This window comes from Marmota monax, unplaced genomic scaffold, assembly GCF_021218885.2.
Source record: "Marmota monax isolate L192 unplaced genomic scaffold, Marmota_monax_Labrador192_F-V1.1 WCK01_AAM20220418_F8-fsc00006, whole genome shotgun sequence".
In the NCBI taxonomy this organism is placed as follows: domain Eukaryota; kingdom Metazoa; phylum Chordata; class Mammalia; order Rodentia; family Sciuridae; genus Marmota; species Marmota monax.
In genome coordinates, this window is record NW_026693712.1 from 11,070,129 (window position 1) to 11,085,648 (window position 15,520).

At 35.8% G+C, this 15,520-nt stretch overlaps 1 protein-coding gene across 1 annotated transcript; it reads right to left on the reverse strand.

Annotated features, from left to right (window-relative positions):
• Positions 1-215: 215 nt before the first annotated feature.
• On the reverse strand, positions 216-14,332 carry Marcol (MARCO like). Its single transcript, XM_058584372.1, has 4 exons — positions 14,199-14,332; positions 9,564-10,138; positions 1,482-1,603; positions 216-417 (listed from the first exon to the last, which is right to left on the reverse strand). The coding sequence occupies exons 1-4, from the start codon at positions 14,245-14,247 to the stop codon at positions 372-374; spliced, it is 792 nt and encodes a 263-aa protein (XP_058440355.1). The 5' UTR covers positions 14,248-14,332; the 3' UTR covers positions 216-371.
• Positions 14,333-15,520: the final 1,188 nt, after the last annotated feature.

A 15,520-nucleotide genomic window follows, 5' to 3' on the forward strand; every position in this document is an offset into this window, starting at 1 on the left:
CATTCAAAATTTTAAAAAAGAGCCAATTTGGAGAGCTTACACTATCTAGTTTCAAGATTTATTATAAAACTATAATAATCAAGGCTGTGTTTTATTGTTCTCAAGACAAATGATTGGATCAACAGAATTAAAGAGTAGAGAGGTCATACACACTCATCATGTTGGGAAATCAGAGACAACAAAAAATCCTAGAAATCAGAAGCTGCTTAGGAACTGATTTATTTGCAGTGGAACAAACTCAAAAAATAATACAGACCTATCAGATCTGTAAGATTGGTGCTGACTTCACAGTTGAACTCCTAGGGAAAACAGAATTGCAAATTGGATTTTGAAGTCAAACTTGTTCCAGGTGATTTGGTTCACTCAAACACTTAACATTTCCCCTCATGTTTCAGATTCAGTTTTCCATTACTCGACCTGAAAAAATAAATGAAAGAAGTCAAGGACCACATAGATGTGGCACCACTGGAAAGAGAAACTGTGATTATTCAACAGTTATTTTTTAAAAATCACTTAGGAACAAGCAGGCCTTGGTGCTGGTTTGCCTGGTTTTTGTTGCTCACTCTGAGTGCACTTTGCATCATTTTCTTCTCACCTCTAGGTCAGGGGTTTTAACAATAATGTGAGACAGCTGGGTGTAAAGTTCAAAGCCAGCCTCAACAATTGCAGGGAGACACTGTCTCAAAGTAAGAAGTAGAAAGGACTGGAGGTGTAACTCAGTGGCAAATGGCCCTGAATTCAATTCCCAGTACCAAAATAACAACAACAACAAAGAATTGGTGACTAATTCATTATAGAGGACACTTTAACGTTTCTTTCTGCAATAAGGATTTCCTAAATTCTGAAATTGTTGAAAACAAGAGAGGGATTATTCTTAATTTATTTTTCCTTTCATAGAAGAACATTCAAAACTTTTGAAATCTTGAGCATCTAACTCTATGTTAACACTCTGTACAATTTTAAAAATAGTATTACAATTATTTTATTTCCTGTAGGTATTATGTAACACTTGAAGGTTTAGATCACTCGCCAAATCCAATCTTTAATACTATTGAGATTGGAATATAATTTAGTAGGCAACAATAAACAATCCAAGGTTTCATATTCTCTTTATCCTCTAATATATTTTATTTTTTCCTTTCAACTGCAAAAATTAAAACAGGAATTTCTGTGTTTCATTCATTATTTTACCTCCAGTTCTTAAATCACTGCCTTCTACAGGGTGGATGCTCAATAAATATTTGCTGAATGAATAACTCAAAATATACCATTTGAATATCTGAATAAACCACAATCCTCCAGGGATTAACTGAATTTATTGCTCAAGAATTAGGTATTGTTTTATGTTCCTTTTGAAAAATAATAGCCAAGCCACTACTGAGAGAAAACTACAGAGACATAGATAAAAATACTCTCTGATCCACATTACTTATGGATTAGAATAGCATTTCCTGATACAAAAGAATACAAAGCCCTTTTACCTCTTTGCTTGGTCAAATACACACTGGTTACCATAGGTTTTTCCATCAGAACCACAGACAGGTTTGTAAATCGATTGACATTTTTTATTTCTAGGTGGGTTTTTGCTGTTCATGCTGTCCGGCTATAATGTGAAAGACAATCATGTAAAAATAATGTTATTATGAAAAATTATCCATTGCTCATTTATTATTAATGAAGCATTACACATTACCAATCATTTTATTGATTCCTTAAATTTAATTCACAGAATAGTTTTTTTATATTAATGCATTAAAGTTATACATAATGTGGTTCATTTTGGCATGTGCAAAAATATGTATAACATTATTTGCAACATTTTAATCTCTCCCTTCCTCCATCCCCCTGATCCCATTCTTCTACTTTATTGGTCTTCCTTATATGTATCTATTCATTTATTTTTTAATTGGTGCATTATAGTTATATATAAAATTGGAATGAGTTGTGATATAGTTTTCATGCACATAGCATAATTTAGTCCACTTAATTTCACAGTTCTTCTCCTTTTCCTTCCCTCCTCTTTCTCCTTACTCCCCTGTTTTTACTCTCTTTTCTATTTAAAAGATTTCCTTTTTTTAATTCCTTTTTTACCCCTAGCTCTACACATTCACCCCTGGAATATGTGAGTCTGCCTTATTTCACTTAGAATTACTTTAAGAGGTGAGAGATGGAAGACGAGAGAAAGTGTTCAATTTCCAGTAGTTCTATGGCTTGGATTCAAACAGCAGGACTACTGCTTCCCAGTGAGTTGGGTGACAAAAGGAATATACTAAAATTCAAGGTCATACAATAATTTTAAAAGAAAAGTATATTCTATCACATTTTATAACTGCAAGCATAGAGGCAAAGTGCATTTAAGTTCAAACCTGAAACTATAAGTGGTTTATATGTTCAAGCATGATTAAAACCCTGGGTTATTTACTCTAGAAGTCTGCTGTTGACATATTCAGACATGCATTCATGTCAGATGGCCTCAACTTTAATTATTTGAAGACACGTGTTCCCCTATATGCAGAAAGAACAGTCAGGGAAAAGTTACACTGGCGAATGTAAAATACATATAGTCATAATTTATGAATCTCCTTCTTTTATCTGTGCCAAAGAAAGAAAAATGATAAACCTGGGATGATTATGTAGAATTCCTTCAAATAATACCAGAAGGCTTTTTTTGGATGTGAACTATAAAATGTTAGAAGTATCTGAACATGAACCTTGGACTAGCTGATGAAAACAAAGATGGTATTGGGAATGATGGGACATTTCAACAGGGGACTCATTCTGCTCAGAGCCAAGATATTAAATAAAAAAAGAAAAAAGCCTCAGTGCCTTCTCTTTCCCTTCTTATGGATAAAATTAACTAAATTATGTTATGTGTCCACACCTAGACACATTATAATGAAGATGCCCAACATACAGAATAAGGAGAGAATTTTAAAAGCTACAAGAGAAAGGAAGCAGATCACATTTAGGGGTAAGCCAATCAGGATAACAGCTGATCTTTCAACACAGACTCTGAAAGCTAGAAGATCCTGGAATAACATATTTCAAACACTGAAAGAAAATGGGTTCCAACCAAGAATTGTGTATCCAGCAAAATTAAGCTTCAGGATGGAAGATGAAATTAAAACCTTCCACGATAAACAAAAGTTTAAAGAATTCGCAGCTAGAAAACCATCTCTTCAAAACATCCTCGCCAAAACATTACAGGAAGAGGAAATGGAAAATAACAATGAAAACCAACAGTGGGAGGTAGGACAGTAAAGGGGGGGAAATAATCAAAGAGGAAAACAAACCATGTTTAGTAACAGAAATAAACAAATATGGCTGGAAGAACAACCCATATCTCAATAATAACCCTAAATGTTAATGGCTTAAACTCACCAATTAAGAGACACAGGCTAGTAGAATGGATCACAAAACAAGACCCAACAATATGCTGCCTACAGGAGACGCATTTGATAGGAAAAGACATACATAGGCTGAAGGTGAAAGGTTGGGAAAAATCATATCACTCATATGGACTTCAGAAACAAGCAGGAGTGTCCATACTCATATCAAATAAAATAGATTTCAAGCCAAAGTTAATCAAAAGGGATAAAGAGGGACACTACATACTGCTTAAGGGAACCATTCACCAACAAGACATAACAATCATAAATATATATGCCCCAAACAATGGTGCAGCTATGTTCATCAAACAAACTCTTCTCAAGTTCAAGAGTCTAATAGACCACCATACAATAATCATGGGAGACTTCAACACACCTCTATCACCACTGGACAGATCTTCCAAACAAAAGTTGAATAAGGAAACTATAGAACTCAATAACACAATTAATAACCTAGACTTAATTGACATATACAGAGTATACCACCCAACATCAAGCAGTTACACTTTTTTTCTCAGCAGCACATGGATCCTTCTCAAAAATAGATCATATATTATGTCACAGGGCAACTCTTAGACAATATAAAGGAGTAGAGATAATACCATGCATCCTATCTGATCATAATGGAATGAAACTGAAAATCAACGATAAAAGAAGGAAGGAAAAAGCATACATCACTTGGAGAATGAACAATAGGTTACTGAATGATCAATGGGTTATAGAAGACATCAAGGAGGAAATTAAAAAATTCTTAGAGATTAATGAAAACACAGACACAACATATCGGAATCTATGGGACACATTGAAAGCAGTTCTAAGAGGAAAATTCATTGCTTGGAGTTCATTCCTTAAAAAAAGAAAAAACCAACAAATAAATGATCTCATACTTCATCTCAAAATCCTAGAAAAAGAAGAGCAAAACAACAGCAAAAGAAGTAGAAGGCAAGAAATAATTAAAATCAGAGCTGAAATTAATGAAATCGAAACAAAAGAAACAATTGAAAAAATTGACAAAACTAAAAGTTGGTTCTTTGAAAAAATAAACAAAATCGACAGACCCTTAGCCATGCTAGCGAAGAGAAGAAGAGAGAGAACTCAAATTACTAGCATACGGGATGAAAAAGGCAATATCACAACAGACACTTCAGAAATACAGAAGATAATCAAAAACTATTTTGAATCCTTATACTCCAATAAATTAGAAGATAGTGAAGGCATAGATAAATTTCTTAAGTCATATGATCTGCCCAGATTGAGTCAGGAGGATATAGACAACCTAAACAGACCAATATCAATTGAGGAAATAGAAGAAACCATCAAAAGACTACCAACTAAGAAAAGCCCAGGACCGGATGGGTATACAGCAGAGTTTTACAAAACCTTTAAAGAGGAAATAATACCAATACTTTTCAAGCTACTTCAGGAAATAGAAAAAGAGGGAGAACTTCCAAATTCATTCTATGAGGCCAACATCACCCTGATACCTAAACCAGACAAAGACACTTCAAAGAAAGAAAACTACAGACCAATATCTCTAATGAACCTAGATGCAAAAATCCTCAATAAAATTCTGGCGAATCAGATACAAAAACATATCAAAAAAATTGTGCACTATGATCAAGTAGGATTCATCCCTGGGATGCAAGGCTGGTTCAATATATGGAAATCAATAAATGTTATTCACCACATCAATAGACTTAAAAATAAGAACCATATGATCATCTCGATAGATGCGGAAAAAGCATTTGACAAAGTACAGCATCCCTTTATGTTCAAAACTCTAGAAAAACTAGGGATAACAGGAACATACCTCAATATTATAAAAGCAATCTATGCTAAGCCTCAGGCTAGCATCATTCTGAATGGAGAAAAACTGAAGGCATTCCCTCTAAAATCTGGAACAAGACAGGGATGCCCTCTCTCTCCACTTCTGTTCAACATAGTTCTCGAAACACTGGCCAGAGCAATTAGACAGACGAAAGAAATTAAAGGCATAAAAATAGGAAAAGAAGAACTTAAATTATCACTATTTGCAGATGACATGATTCTATACCTAGCAGACCCAAAAGGGTCTACAAAGAAACTATTAGAGCTAATAAATGAATTCAGCAAAGTGGCAGGATATAAAATCAACACGCATAAATCAAAGGCATTCCTGTATATCAGCGACAAATCCTCTGAAATGGAAATGAGGACAACCACTCCATTCACAATATCTTCAAAAAAAATAAAATACTTGGGAATCAACCAAACAAAAGAAGTGAAAGACTTATACAATGAAAACTACAGAACCCTAAAGAGAGAAATAGAAGAAGATCTTAGAAGATGGAAAAATATACCCTGTTCATGGATAGGCAGAACTAACATCATCAAAATGGCGATATTACCAAAAGTTCTCTATAGGTTTAATGCAATGCCAATCAAAATCCCAACAGCATTTCTTGTAGAAATAGAGAAAGCAATCATGAAATTCATATGGAAAAATAAAAGACCCAGAATAGCAAAAACAATGCTAAGCAGGAAGTGTGAATCAGGCGGTATAGCGATACCAGACTTCAAACTATACTACAGAGCAATAGTAACAAAAACAGCATGGTACTGGTACCAAAACAGGCGGGTGGACCAATGGTACAGAATAGAGGACACAGAAACCAATCCACAAAACTACAACTATCTTATATTTGATAAAGGGGCTAAAATCATGCAATGGAGGAAGGATAGCATCTTCAACAAATGGTGCTGGGAAAACTGGAAATCCATATGCAACAAAATGAAACTGAATCCCTTTCTCTCGCCATGCACAAAAGTTAATTCAAAATGAATCAAGGAGCTTGATATCAAATCAGAGACACGCCGTCTGATAGAAGAAAAAGTTGGCTACGATCTACATACTGTGGGGTCGGGCTCCAAATTCCTCAATAGGACACCCATAGCACAAAAGTTAATAACTAGAATCAACAAATGGGACTTACTCAAACTAAAAAGTTTTTTCTCAGCAAAAGAAACAATAAGAGAGGTAAATAGGGAGCCTACACCCTGGGAACAAATCTTTACTCCTCACACTTCAGATAGAGCCCTAATATCCAGAGTATACAAAGAACTCCAAAAATTAGACAATAAGAGAACAAACAACCCAATCAACAAATGGGCCAAGGAGAACAGACGCTTCTCAGAGGAGGACATACAATCAATCAACAAGTACATGAAAAAATGCTCACCATCTCTAGCAGTCAGAGAAATGCAAACCAAAACCGCCCTAAGATACCATCTCACTCCAGTAAGATTGGCAGCCATTATGAAGTCAAACAACAACAAGTGCTGGCGAGGATGTGGGGAAAAGGGTACACTTGTACATTGCTGGTGGGACTGCAAATTGGTGCAGCCAATTTGGAAAGCAGTATGGAGATTTCTTGGAAAGCTGGGAATGGAGCCACCATTTGACCCAGCTATTCCCCTTCTTGGTCTATTCCCTGAAGACCTAAAAAGAGCATGCTACAGGGACACTGCTACATCGATGTTCATAGCAGCACAGTTCACAATAGCAAGACTGTGGAACCAACCTAGATGCCCTTCAATAGACGAATGGATTAAAAAACATGTGGCATTTATACACAATGGAGTATTACTCTGCATTAAAAAATGACAAAATCATAGAATCTGCAGGGAAATGGATGGCATTAGAGCAGATTATGCTAAGTGAAGCTAGCCAATCCCTAAAAAACAAATGCCAAATGTCTTCTTTGATATAAGGAGAGTAACTAAGATCAGAGTAGGGACGAAGAGCAGGAGAAGAAGATTAACATTTAACAGGGATGAGAGGTGGGAGGGAAAGGGAGAGAGAAAGGAAATTGCATGGAAATGGAAGGAGACCCTCAGGGTTATACAGTGGAGGGGGTAGAGAGAGAGGAGGGGAGGGGAGGGGAGAGGTGGGGAGGGGGGATGGTGGAGGATGGGAAAGGCATCAGAGCACAACAGACACTAGTATGGCAATATGTAAATCAATGGATGTGTAACTGATGTGATTCTGCAATCTGTGTATGGGGTGAAGGTGGGAGTTCATAACCCACTTGAATCAAAGTGTGGAATATGATATGTCAAGAAATTTGTAATGTTTTGAACAACCAACAATAAAAAATTAAAAAAAAATAAAAAATAAAAAAAATTATGTTATGTGCATGTACAAATATGTAATAAGTCTGCTATTTTGTATAACTATAATGCGGTGATTTAAAATAGAGAAAAAACTATCTCAATATCCTCCACTGGTATAGAGTTTACAACCTTTGAATGACAATTCCTTTCATTCATGTGAAGTCTGTAAAGTAGACATGGTTGTTTCTCCCATTTTGGAATCAACATAAAGTTGTGAAAATTTATGTTGTATCCCGAATACTGAGAGATTTTCTGATGGAGGCATTATCAGGATGGATAGAATCTCCCTGGGAAAGGAATACTGGCACATGAGAGACATGAGCAGCTTTCCTCAGACAGGATGATGAGGATATACAAGGTATAAGGTTAAAACAGAAAGCAATTTCCTCTAAGATGATGAAATGGAGGTGCTCTGGAAAACTGTTTTAGATAAGACTATAAAGTGGAATGCTCAGACTTACTGTTAAAAAAAATCAGAACTCTGATTAGTTAGCGAGACACTGGAGGTGAAAGAAAAAATCAGGACACAGAAAGAGATGTCAGAGACAAGCTAATCAGATATATATTTGCCTTTTTGCAAAGATGGTCCCCACACCTCAAGCATTTATTGACATCTAACATACATCAAGAGGGACTATCACAGGTGTCACTCATCCTAGCTTTGGGATACAGGTTTGAAAAGAAATGCTAGCTTTATCAAAGTGTTAATGATGTAGTTAAATAAGTAGAGAATCGATTACAAACCAATAAGGTAAATTCTCGATGGAGGAAATCATTAGAATCAGTAATCCTTTAGTGGAAAATCAAAGATCTCTGCATGATCTGGATGGTATTTCAGCAACAATGACATGAAATGAATTCGGAGAGCATACAGGGACGCAATCATGAAGAGCCTTAAATGCTACATTTAGGAGTTTGAGTTTTATCCTCTGGGTAAGTGTAGTGAAGTGATATTTCTAAACTAAAAATCTGATCAGCTGTTTCAATCCTCTGCTCAAAATTCTTTAGTAGTGCTATACTTACCCAGAATATAAAACTCCAACTCCTAAAAGTGGCATTTAAGGCTCTTAATGACTGGGCCCCTGCATGCCATCCAACTTTATTTCATGTTACTATTGCTGAAATACCATCCAGATCATGCAGAGAGCTTTGATTTTTCCACTAAAAGATTACTGATTTAATGATTTTCTTCATCAGCCCAACTCACAATAGCTAAACTATGGAACCAATCTAGATGCCCTTCAACGGATGAATGGATAAATTTTGGCATGTATATACAATGGAATACTACTCAGCCTTAAAGAATGATGAAATTATGGCATTTGCCAGTAAATAGATGGAGCTGGAGAATATCAGGTTAAGACAAATAAGCCAATCCCCCAAAACCAAAAGCTGAATGCTTTCTCTGATACACAGAAGCTAATTCACATTGGGGGCAGGGGCTAGGTAAGAACAGTTACTTCGGATTAGGTAAAGGGGAGTAGTGCAGGGAGAGGTGGTGCTGTGGGGGTAAGAATGATAGCAGGATGAATCAGACATTATTACCCTATGTACATATATGACTAAACAAATGAAGTGATTCTACATCATGTACAACCAGAATAATGAGAAATTATACTCCATTTATATATGATGTGTCAAAGTGTATTCTACTGCCATGTGTAACTAATTAGAACAAGTAAGAAAAATATCACTTCAGTGATTTGCAGATTTTGGATGAGATGGTAATGGAATATAAAAAGGAAACCTGGCAGGGTGTGGGCTCAGTTGATGTGATTCTGAGTTACCACAGTTTACATAGAGGAGTTGGAATGGAAAATGATGGAGGGGAGTAAGAAGTGGAATGAAGGGTGTGATCATCCTTGCTATATGGAAACAATCAACTCCAGTGTTTCTCTCATTTAGTTTAATCAGTGTCATTGCAAATTATTTGTCATCTATTCAGTTAGCCATTCCCAGTCTTGGAAAATAGAATGACTAAGGTAAATTGACTTAAAAAATAAAAGATATATCAACACTCACCTGAATTTCCATTACATTGCCCTTCAAAGGGTGGTCTACATTTTTACTTTCTTCTTGCATGTAAAAAGACCGTGATTTCCTTCGTTGGCCAGAAGACTCTAGGTTCTCTTGCTGGCTTGAAGACCCTGGCTTCCCTCGCTGGCTAGAAGACTCTGACATCCCTTGCTGGCTGGATGACCCTGGCTTCCCTTGCTGGTTAGAAGATTCCAGTTGCCCTAGCTGGCTAGAAGATCCTGATTTTCCTTGGTCATAAGCTGCATCTGTATTCCCTTTTTGGTTCAATTCTCCTGACTTCTCTTGCAAAATCCAAGTTTTAGACACCCAAGGCTGATTCAGAACTTCTGGCCTTCCTTGCTGATCAAAATTCCCTGGGTTCCCTGGCTGGTTAGAATATCTTGGTTTTCCTTGCAGAATAATCATCCCTGGTTTTCCTTGTGTGTGACTACCTTCTGGCTTATTAGATTCCTTTTGTCTTCCTAGAGGATTAGCTCCATTGTTTGCCTCTAGAACAAGTGTAGGTTCTTGATTCCCTTCTAGTTTGGAAACACTTGGTTTTGGAATCTGATTTGAAGATACTGGAAGCATAAAAATAAAAATAATGTTATTTAACTCCACATATTTAAAATAAACAGCATTCACTCCAATTACATTACGTGGTTACCAAAATCTCAACATTTAACCAGTTTGCCCATTTCTAAGTCAAAGCCTGAATTATTCGAACTGGGCCTATGTTCTGGCCCAAATTCCTTTTAATGGTTTCCTGATAGATTCTGTTTGCTGAGTATTTTAAACTTCTTCCACATCACAGACTGCATTCCCATTTTCCCAGCCTCATTTTACAGATGCTTCTATCATCAATTTTCAGGAATAAAGGTTGGCACACAAAAGCCCTCTTCCTTTGCATACAGGAGCCCTCTGTCCATCTTTTGTGTATCGTTCTATGCTTTCTGGAACCATCTTCTTCCTTTTCCCTTGACTCAAAATCAGAGTTCTTCTTTCTCCTTCAGGACTTACTTTCTTTTTCAGTCAGTTTTATTTCAACTATTTTCAATAAAATGTCCTGGCATTAAATATACTCTTTTTGATGATCTTGTTCTCCTCCTCCTCTTCTTCCTCTTCTTCTTTTTTATCATCATTAAATTAAAGAGAACAGTGAATATCATGATTATTTTTTAAAACCTCGGTTTCCTGACTCATGTACTTTGTCTCCTCCTCCAATTTATTTTGGAAGTCCACCCATCACCTAACAAAAAATTACATATTTATTCTCAGCTTTTTATAGATTCTATTCTAAAATAAACTATTCTAAAATAAAAGGGTCTAAAAAACAATGAGGAAGCAAATGGAATGGCTTCAGTGGTTAGTAAAATAACATTCCATTTAGTCTTTTGCTTCTTATTTTTTGTTTGGTCCAAGTGTTTCCTTTCTCTCTTCTCCTTTATTGTTTGACAAGCAGTCCCCTTTCTCTCACTCTCTTTTTTCTGTGTTGGCGGGTGTTACCAGGAATTGAAATCAATGGTATTTGACCACTGAGCCACATCTCCAGCCCTATTTTGTATTTTATTTAGAGGCAGGGTCTCACTGAATTGTTTAGTGCCTTCACTTTTGCTGACGCTGGCTTTGAACTCACAGTTCTCTTGCCTCACCCTCCTGAACCACTGGGATTACACAGCATCTCTCACTTTCTTAATGTGGGGTTTCCTCAAAGATTTTATTAAGGGTTACATTTTTTTTTCTTCACAAACATTATTGGTATTTTTGTTCTTACTTCACATAACTTTATATCATTTCAATGTGGATGGTTCCAAATTTATACCTGAGGCCTCGTTTGCATTTGCAATTTCTCTACTTTATATTTCCATTAGTGAACACAATTGTACCTTCAAATCAATTTAAGTAAAATCAAAGGCATCCTCAGTTGTTGTATACTGAACAAGGTCTGGTATACCACTGCAGGTAGTTAAGGTCCTGTCTGGGCACAGAGATCTAGCAGTTAGTGGCATGTCCTGCTACCCTGTGGAAGTGGGGTGATTGAGTCATTCACCCAACTCAACAAAAAGTACTTATTTAAAGGCTCCATTATTATTGCAGAGCTAAAGTAAGAGACAGATATAACACTGAGCAAGACATTTATGGTCCTGACTTCATGATGCTGAGAAGTCTGGGAGTGAGTATAGGCATGTAAATAATGGGAATTTATATCAGTATGATTAATGCCATAATGTGTGAAGTAAACAGAAAACAGATCCTCCAATCAGGATAACAGAAAGTATGCCATCCTTTCTCCTTTCTAAAGGAGGTGACAAGTAATATATGCAGGATACAACCAGAAATATGGATAGAATAATTTTGGCAAACCCATAAGTATCTTTGAGTTCTAGGAATCAAACATTGTTTATTAACAATCAGTAACATCCAGTAGAAATCAAGTAGAGAGGAGATGAAATGGAAAAAAAATGGGTTTGTAGATAAATTTTTATAATTTATTTAAAATTTTTGAATAGATAGCATAAACATATTGAACCAATTCCTGAAGATACAAAAGTCAGTTTTAAAATAAGTTTCCCTTCCTTCTATGTCCCAAACAACTCATATTTTCTGCCTAGGACACAACACATTTACCATATCTTTGTGAGTTATACCAGAGATAGTCCATGAATCTACAAAGACATATGAATGAGTTTTCACACATGATTGGCAGCCCATCCTACCCACTGTTCTACTTCTTGCTTTCTCCACAATAGAGTGAAGCTTTCTCTATATATTTATTTTTTAATAATAAAACATAGCACACACAGTGCACCTTTATTATTTTCACTTCCTGGCTGCACATACACCCCATAATTATGGGTTTGCCATAATTTATTTAATCAGTCTTCTAGCAATGAGAAACTAGTTTATTTTTTATTTTGCTATTATAAAAAAACAATCAATGAAAATCCTATTAATGCTTCATTTTTATATGAAAAAAGAATAAATTTAAGGATAGAAATAAGAGATGAAATTTTGAGGGTTAAAAAAAGCTAATTAAGATGCCAAATTATAGTTTGATTTCCTATTTTTAAGTTAGAAATTTGGAAAATAATTATCTTCAGCTTTTTTGTTTTACATTTCCTTTTCTTATTTTACAAACTCCAGTATGTTCTTGGCATTCCTCATACATCTCTCTTCTTCACTTTCCAAATCCATATAACCACAAAACACTGTCAACACACTTTCTCCCAAAAGCAAGGGCCTGCTGAGCGCTCACTGTCCTCTCCTAAGGCACTGAGAGTACACAGCAGATACAATACCTGCCACCAAGAAACATGTCCTAGTGAGGGATTTTTACATGTCTTGAAATCACACATTACTCACGCTCCTCCCTTCTCTTACTCTATCCCTTAATTTTCTGTTCTTATTTCTCAACTCTATTGCTTTAGCAGGTTCCCGGTAGTATCTGTGTATAACCTTTCTCACAATGTTCAATATTGTCCCAGACCAGTATTTTAAGAACAGATGCAGTCACTCCTGTGCTCAGCAATAGAAAGCAACTCTGCAGTGCCTTGGATGAGATGAGAACCACTACTTCATACATTACACGTAGAAAAAATTGAAGGTCATGGGTCCTACTTTTGTTACTTCCTTTCACTATGTTTAATATGGTCAAGGAGGAGGTCATACTTTGGAGATAAATTAAAATCTGTTTTTTTTTTTGTATCTTTTTTTTTTAATTTTTTATTGTGGGTTGTTCAAAACATTACAAATTTCTTGACATATCATATTCCACACTTTGATTCAAGTGGGTTATGAACTCCCACCTTCGCCCCATACACAAATTGCAGATTCACATCAGTTACACATCCATTGATTTTTTATTTTTGTTTTTTTATGGGGAACTTTGGGGCTAGGGATTGAACCCAGGGTCTCACACATGCTAAACACATACTCTGCACCTGAACTTTACCCACAGCCCTGGAAATCTGTTTTAATTATCAGAATTTATTATTAAGAAATGTATTAACTATGTCAATTATCAACTTGAGAAATTTACATCTCTGATCTAGAATTTATATCTTTGAAAACAACTTTAACTTTATGGAGAAAAGGAATTAAAGAGAAGACAATATATTGTACGTCAAAGACCTAAGAAGAAGTGAATTAATGGTGACTACTGCTATCATCCACATAACTCTTATAAGACAGGGAAAGTATAATTATTTCTATTTTATGAATAAGGAAACAGACTCAAATATATTAAACAAGTTTTCCTAAATCCCATAAAAGAAAAGATCAGGATCTAGGATCTAGACATGCTTTTATTTGACTTCATAGCCCAAGATCATAACACATAACACAAAACTATTCTTTTCTGGAATATCAGCTGGATAATCTTTTAGACTGAATTTGCCTTTCCCGTTCTTTTGTTCTTGCTTCTCTTCAACCCCAGCAAACTATTCAGTGCCATTATACCCTGTGGCTATTTTATACCTCTGGATCTGTATTTATTTTTTCTGCAATGCCTTCTTCCATTTCTCTGTCTGATGGAGATCTACTGATTTTAAATCTTCCAATAAAGCATCTCTAAATCATTCCCCTTTTCTACTTGTTGACTTTTGAAGCTGTAAGGAAAGTCACTTACTATGCCTTTCTTACCTGAGAACACAGCCAGGAACATGAAGGGAAGGAAAACGAAAGCCCGCATGGTGGAGTCAGTCCTTCCAGAGGTGGTGGTTGGGTGGATTTAAACGTAACTGCCAGTAGCTTCTTTCCAAATAAACCAGGTTGATCACCACCATGTTATATATTTGAAAAATTCTCCACCCTAATTGTTAAATAAGGTCACCATCTTTAAAAATTACAGTGTAACTTTCACAAACTGGAAGGTGTTGATTCTTGAGTGAATTGCCATTTTAAAAAATTAGCTTCACGCCCCAACTCCCATAAATATCCAAACTTTAATATGCGTCTATCAGATATCTTCTCCCAGAAAAAAATAAAATAAAAATGGTGAATTCCGTCTGGGAAAGTGGTAAACTCAGCTCTCTTCTTTTTATTGTTAAGGGTCGTTTATCTTCAGCTGTTATTGTATGTCCATAATAGAGACCCCTCAAGGTATTTTCCCTCAAATAAGTCATATGCCAATTATTTTCCTGAAATTATATATTAAAAGCAAGTAAAAAGGCATTGAGTATTGGTCATTAGTAGGCAAAGAATGCATCCATTAGGGAATGATGATGGGTAATGTATTTTTATGAGGTAGTGAGAGACAATAGAGCTCATGTTAAAAGAATAACATTACACCATTGACCTTCTCTTCTCAAGCTATTACACCAAATAGAAGCTCATGTGCAAATCACCTTGTAATTTTTACTTGATCATAAACTCAACATTATAAGACACTGGAATATTGTGTTCAAGGATGGCTGCCCTATATAAGGAAACTTTGAATTAATTGGAACATGTCCAAAAGAAGATGACCTTGATAATGTGAGGTTGGAGCTCACATGGCATCAAGTAAGTTCACAGCAGCAGGAAATATAAGCTAGAAAAGAACAGACATGGAGTGATAATGGCATGTTCATTGGCTTCCTCATTGCAAGATATTCATATGAACAGAAAGGTATTTTATCTGTATGGTTTTAGATGACATATAAAGAAGAACAAATAAAGCATTTTGGAGTTCTAAAGAAAATTTCAGTTTGGTGAAGGGAGGTGATCTAGATGGTTCTTGCAAACGCTTTCATTCTAAAATCCTCAGACTTAGTTGTTTGGAATTATGTTTGATTTTTCTCTTCAGCTTATTTAGAAGAAGGGCAATTTTGGCCCTTTTAACTTACCTACATTCTCAAACTGTTTTGGTGTGGTGGTGCAGGTCTGTAATCCCAGCAGCTCAGGAGGCTGAGAAAAGAGAATTGAGTGTTCAAAGCCAGCCTCAGCAAAAGTGAGGTGCTAAGCAACTCAGTGAGACTCTGTCT

Bases quoted from the DNA above. Each gene is read 5' to 3' on its own strand.
- Marcol (XM_058584372.1), bottom strand. From the start codon at position 14,247: ATGCGGGCTTTCGTTTTCCTTCCCTTCATGTTCCTGGCTGTGTTCTCA. The intron at 10,139-14,198 runs GTAAGAAAGGCA...TTATGCTTCCAG, and splicing joins GTTCCTGGCTGTGTTCTCAG to TATCTTCAAATCAGATTCCA. The intron at 418-1,481 runs GTAAAAGGGCTT...TTATTTTTTCAG, and splicing joins GTATTTGACCAAGCAAAGAG to GTCGAGTAATGGAAAACTGA.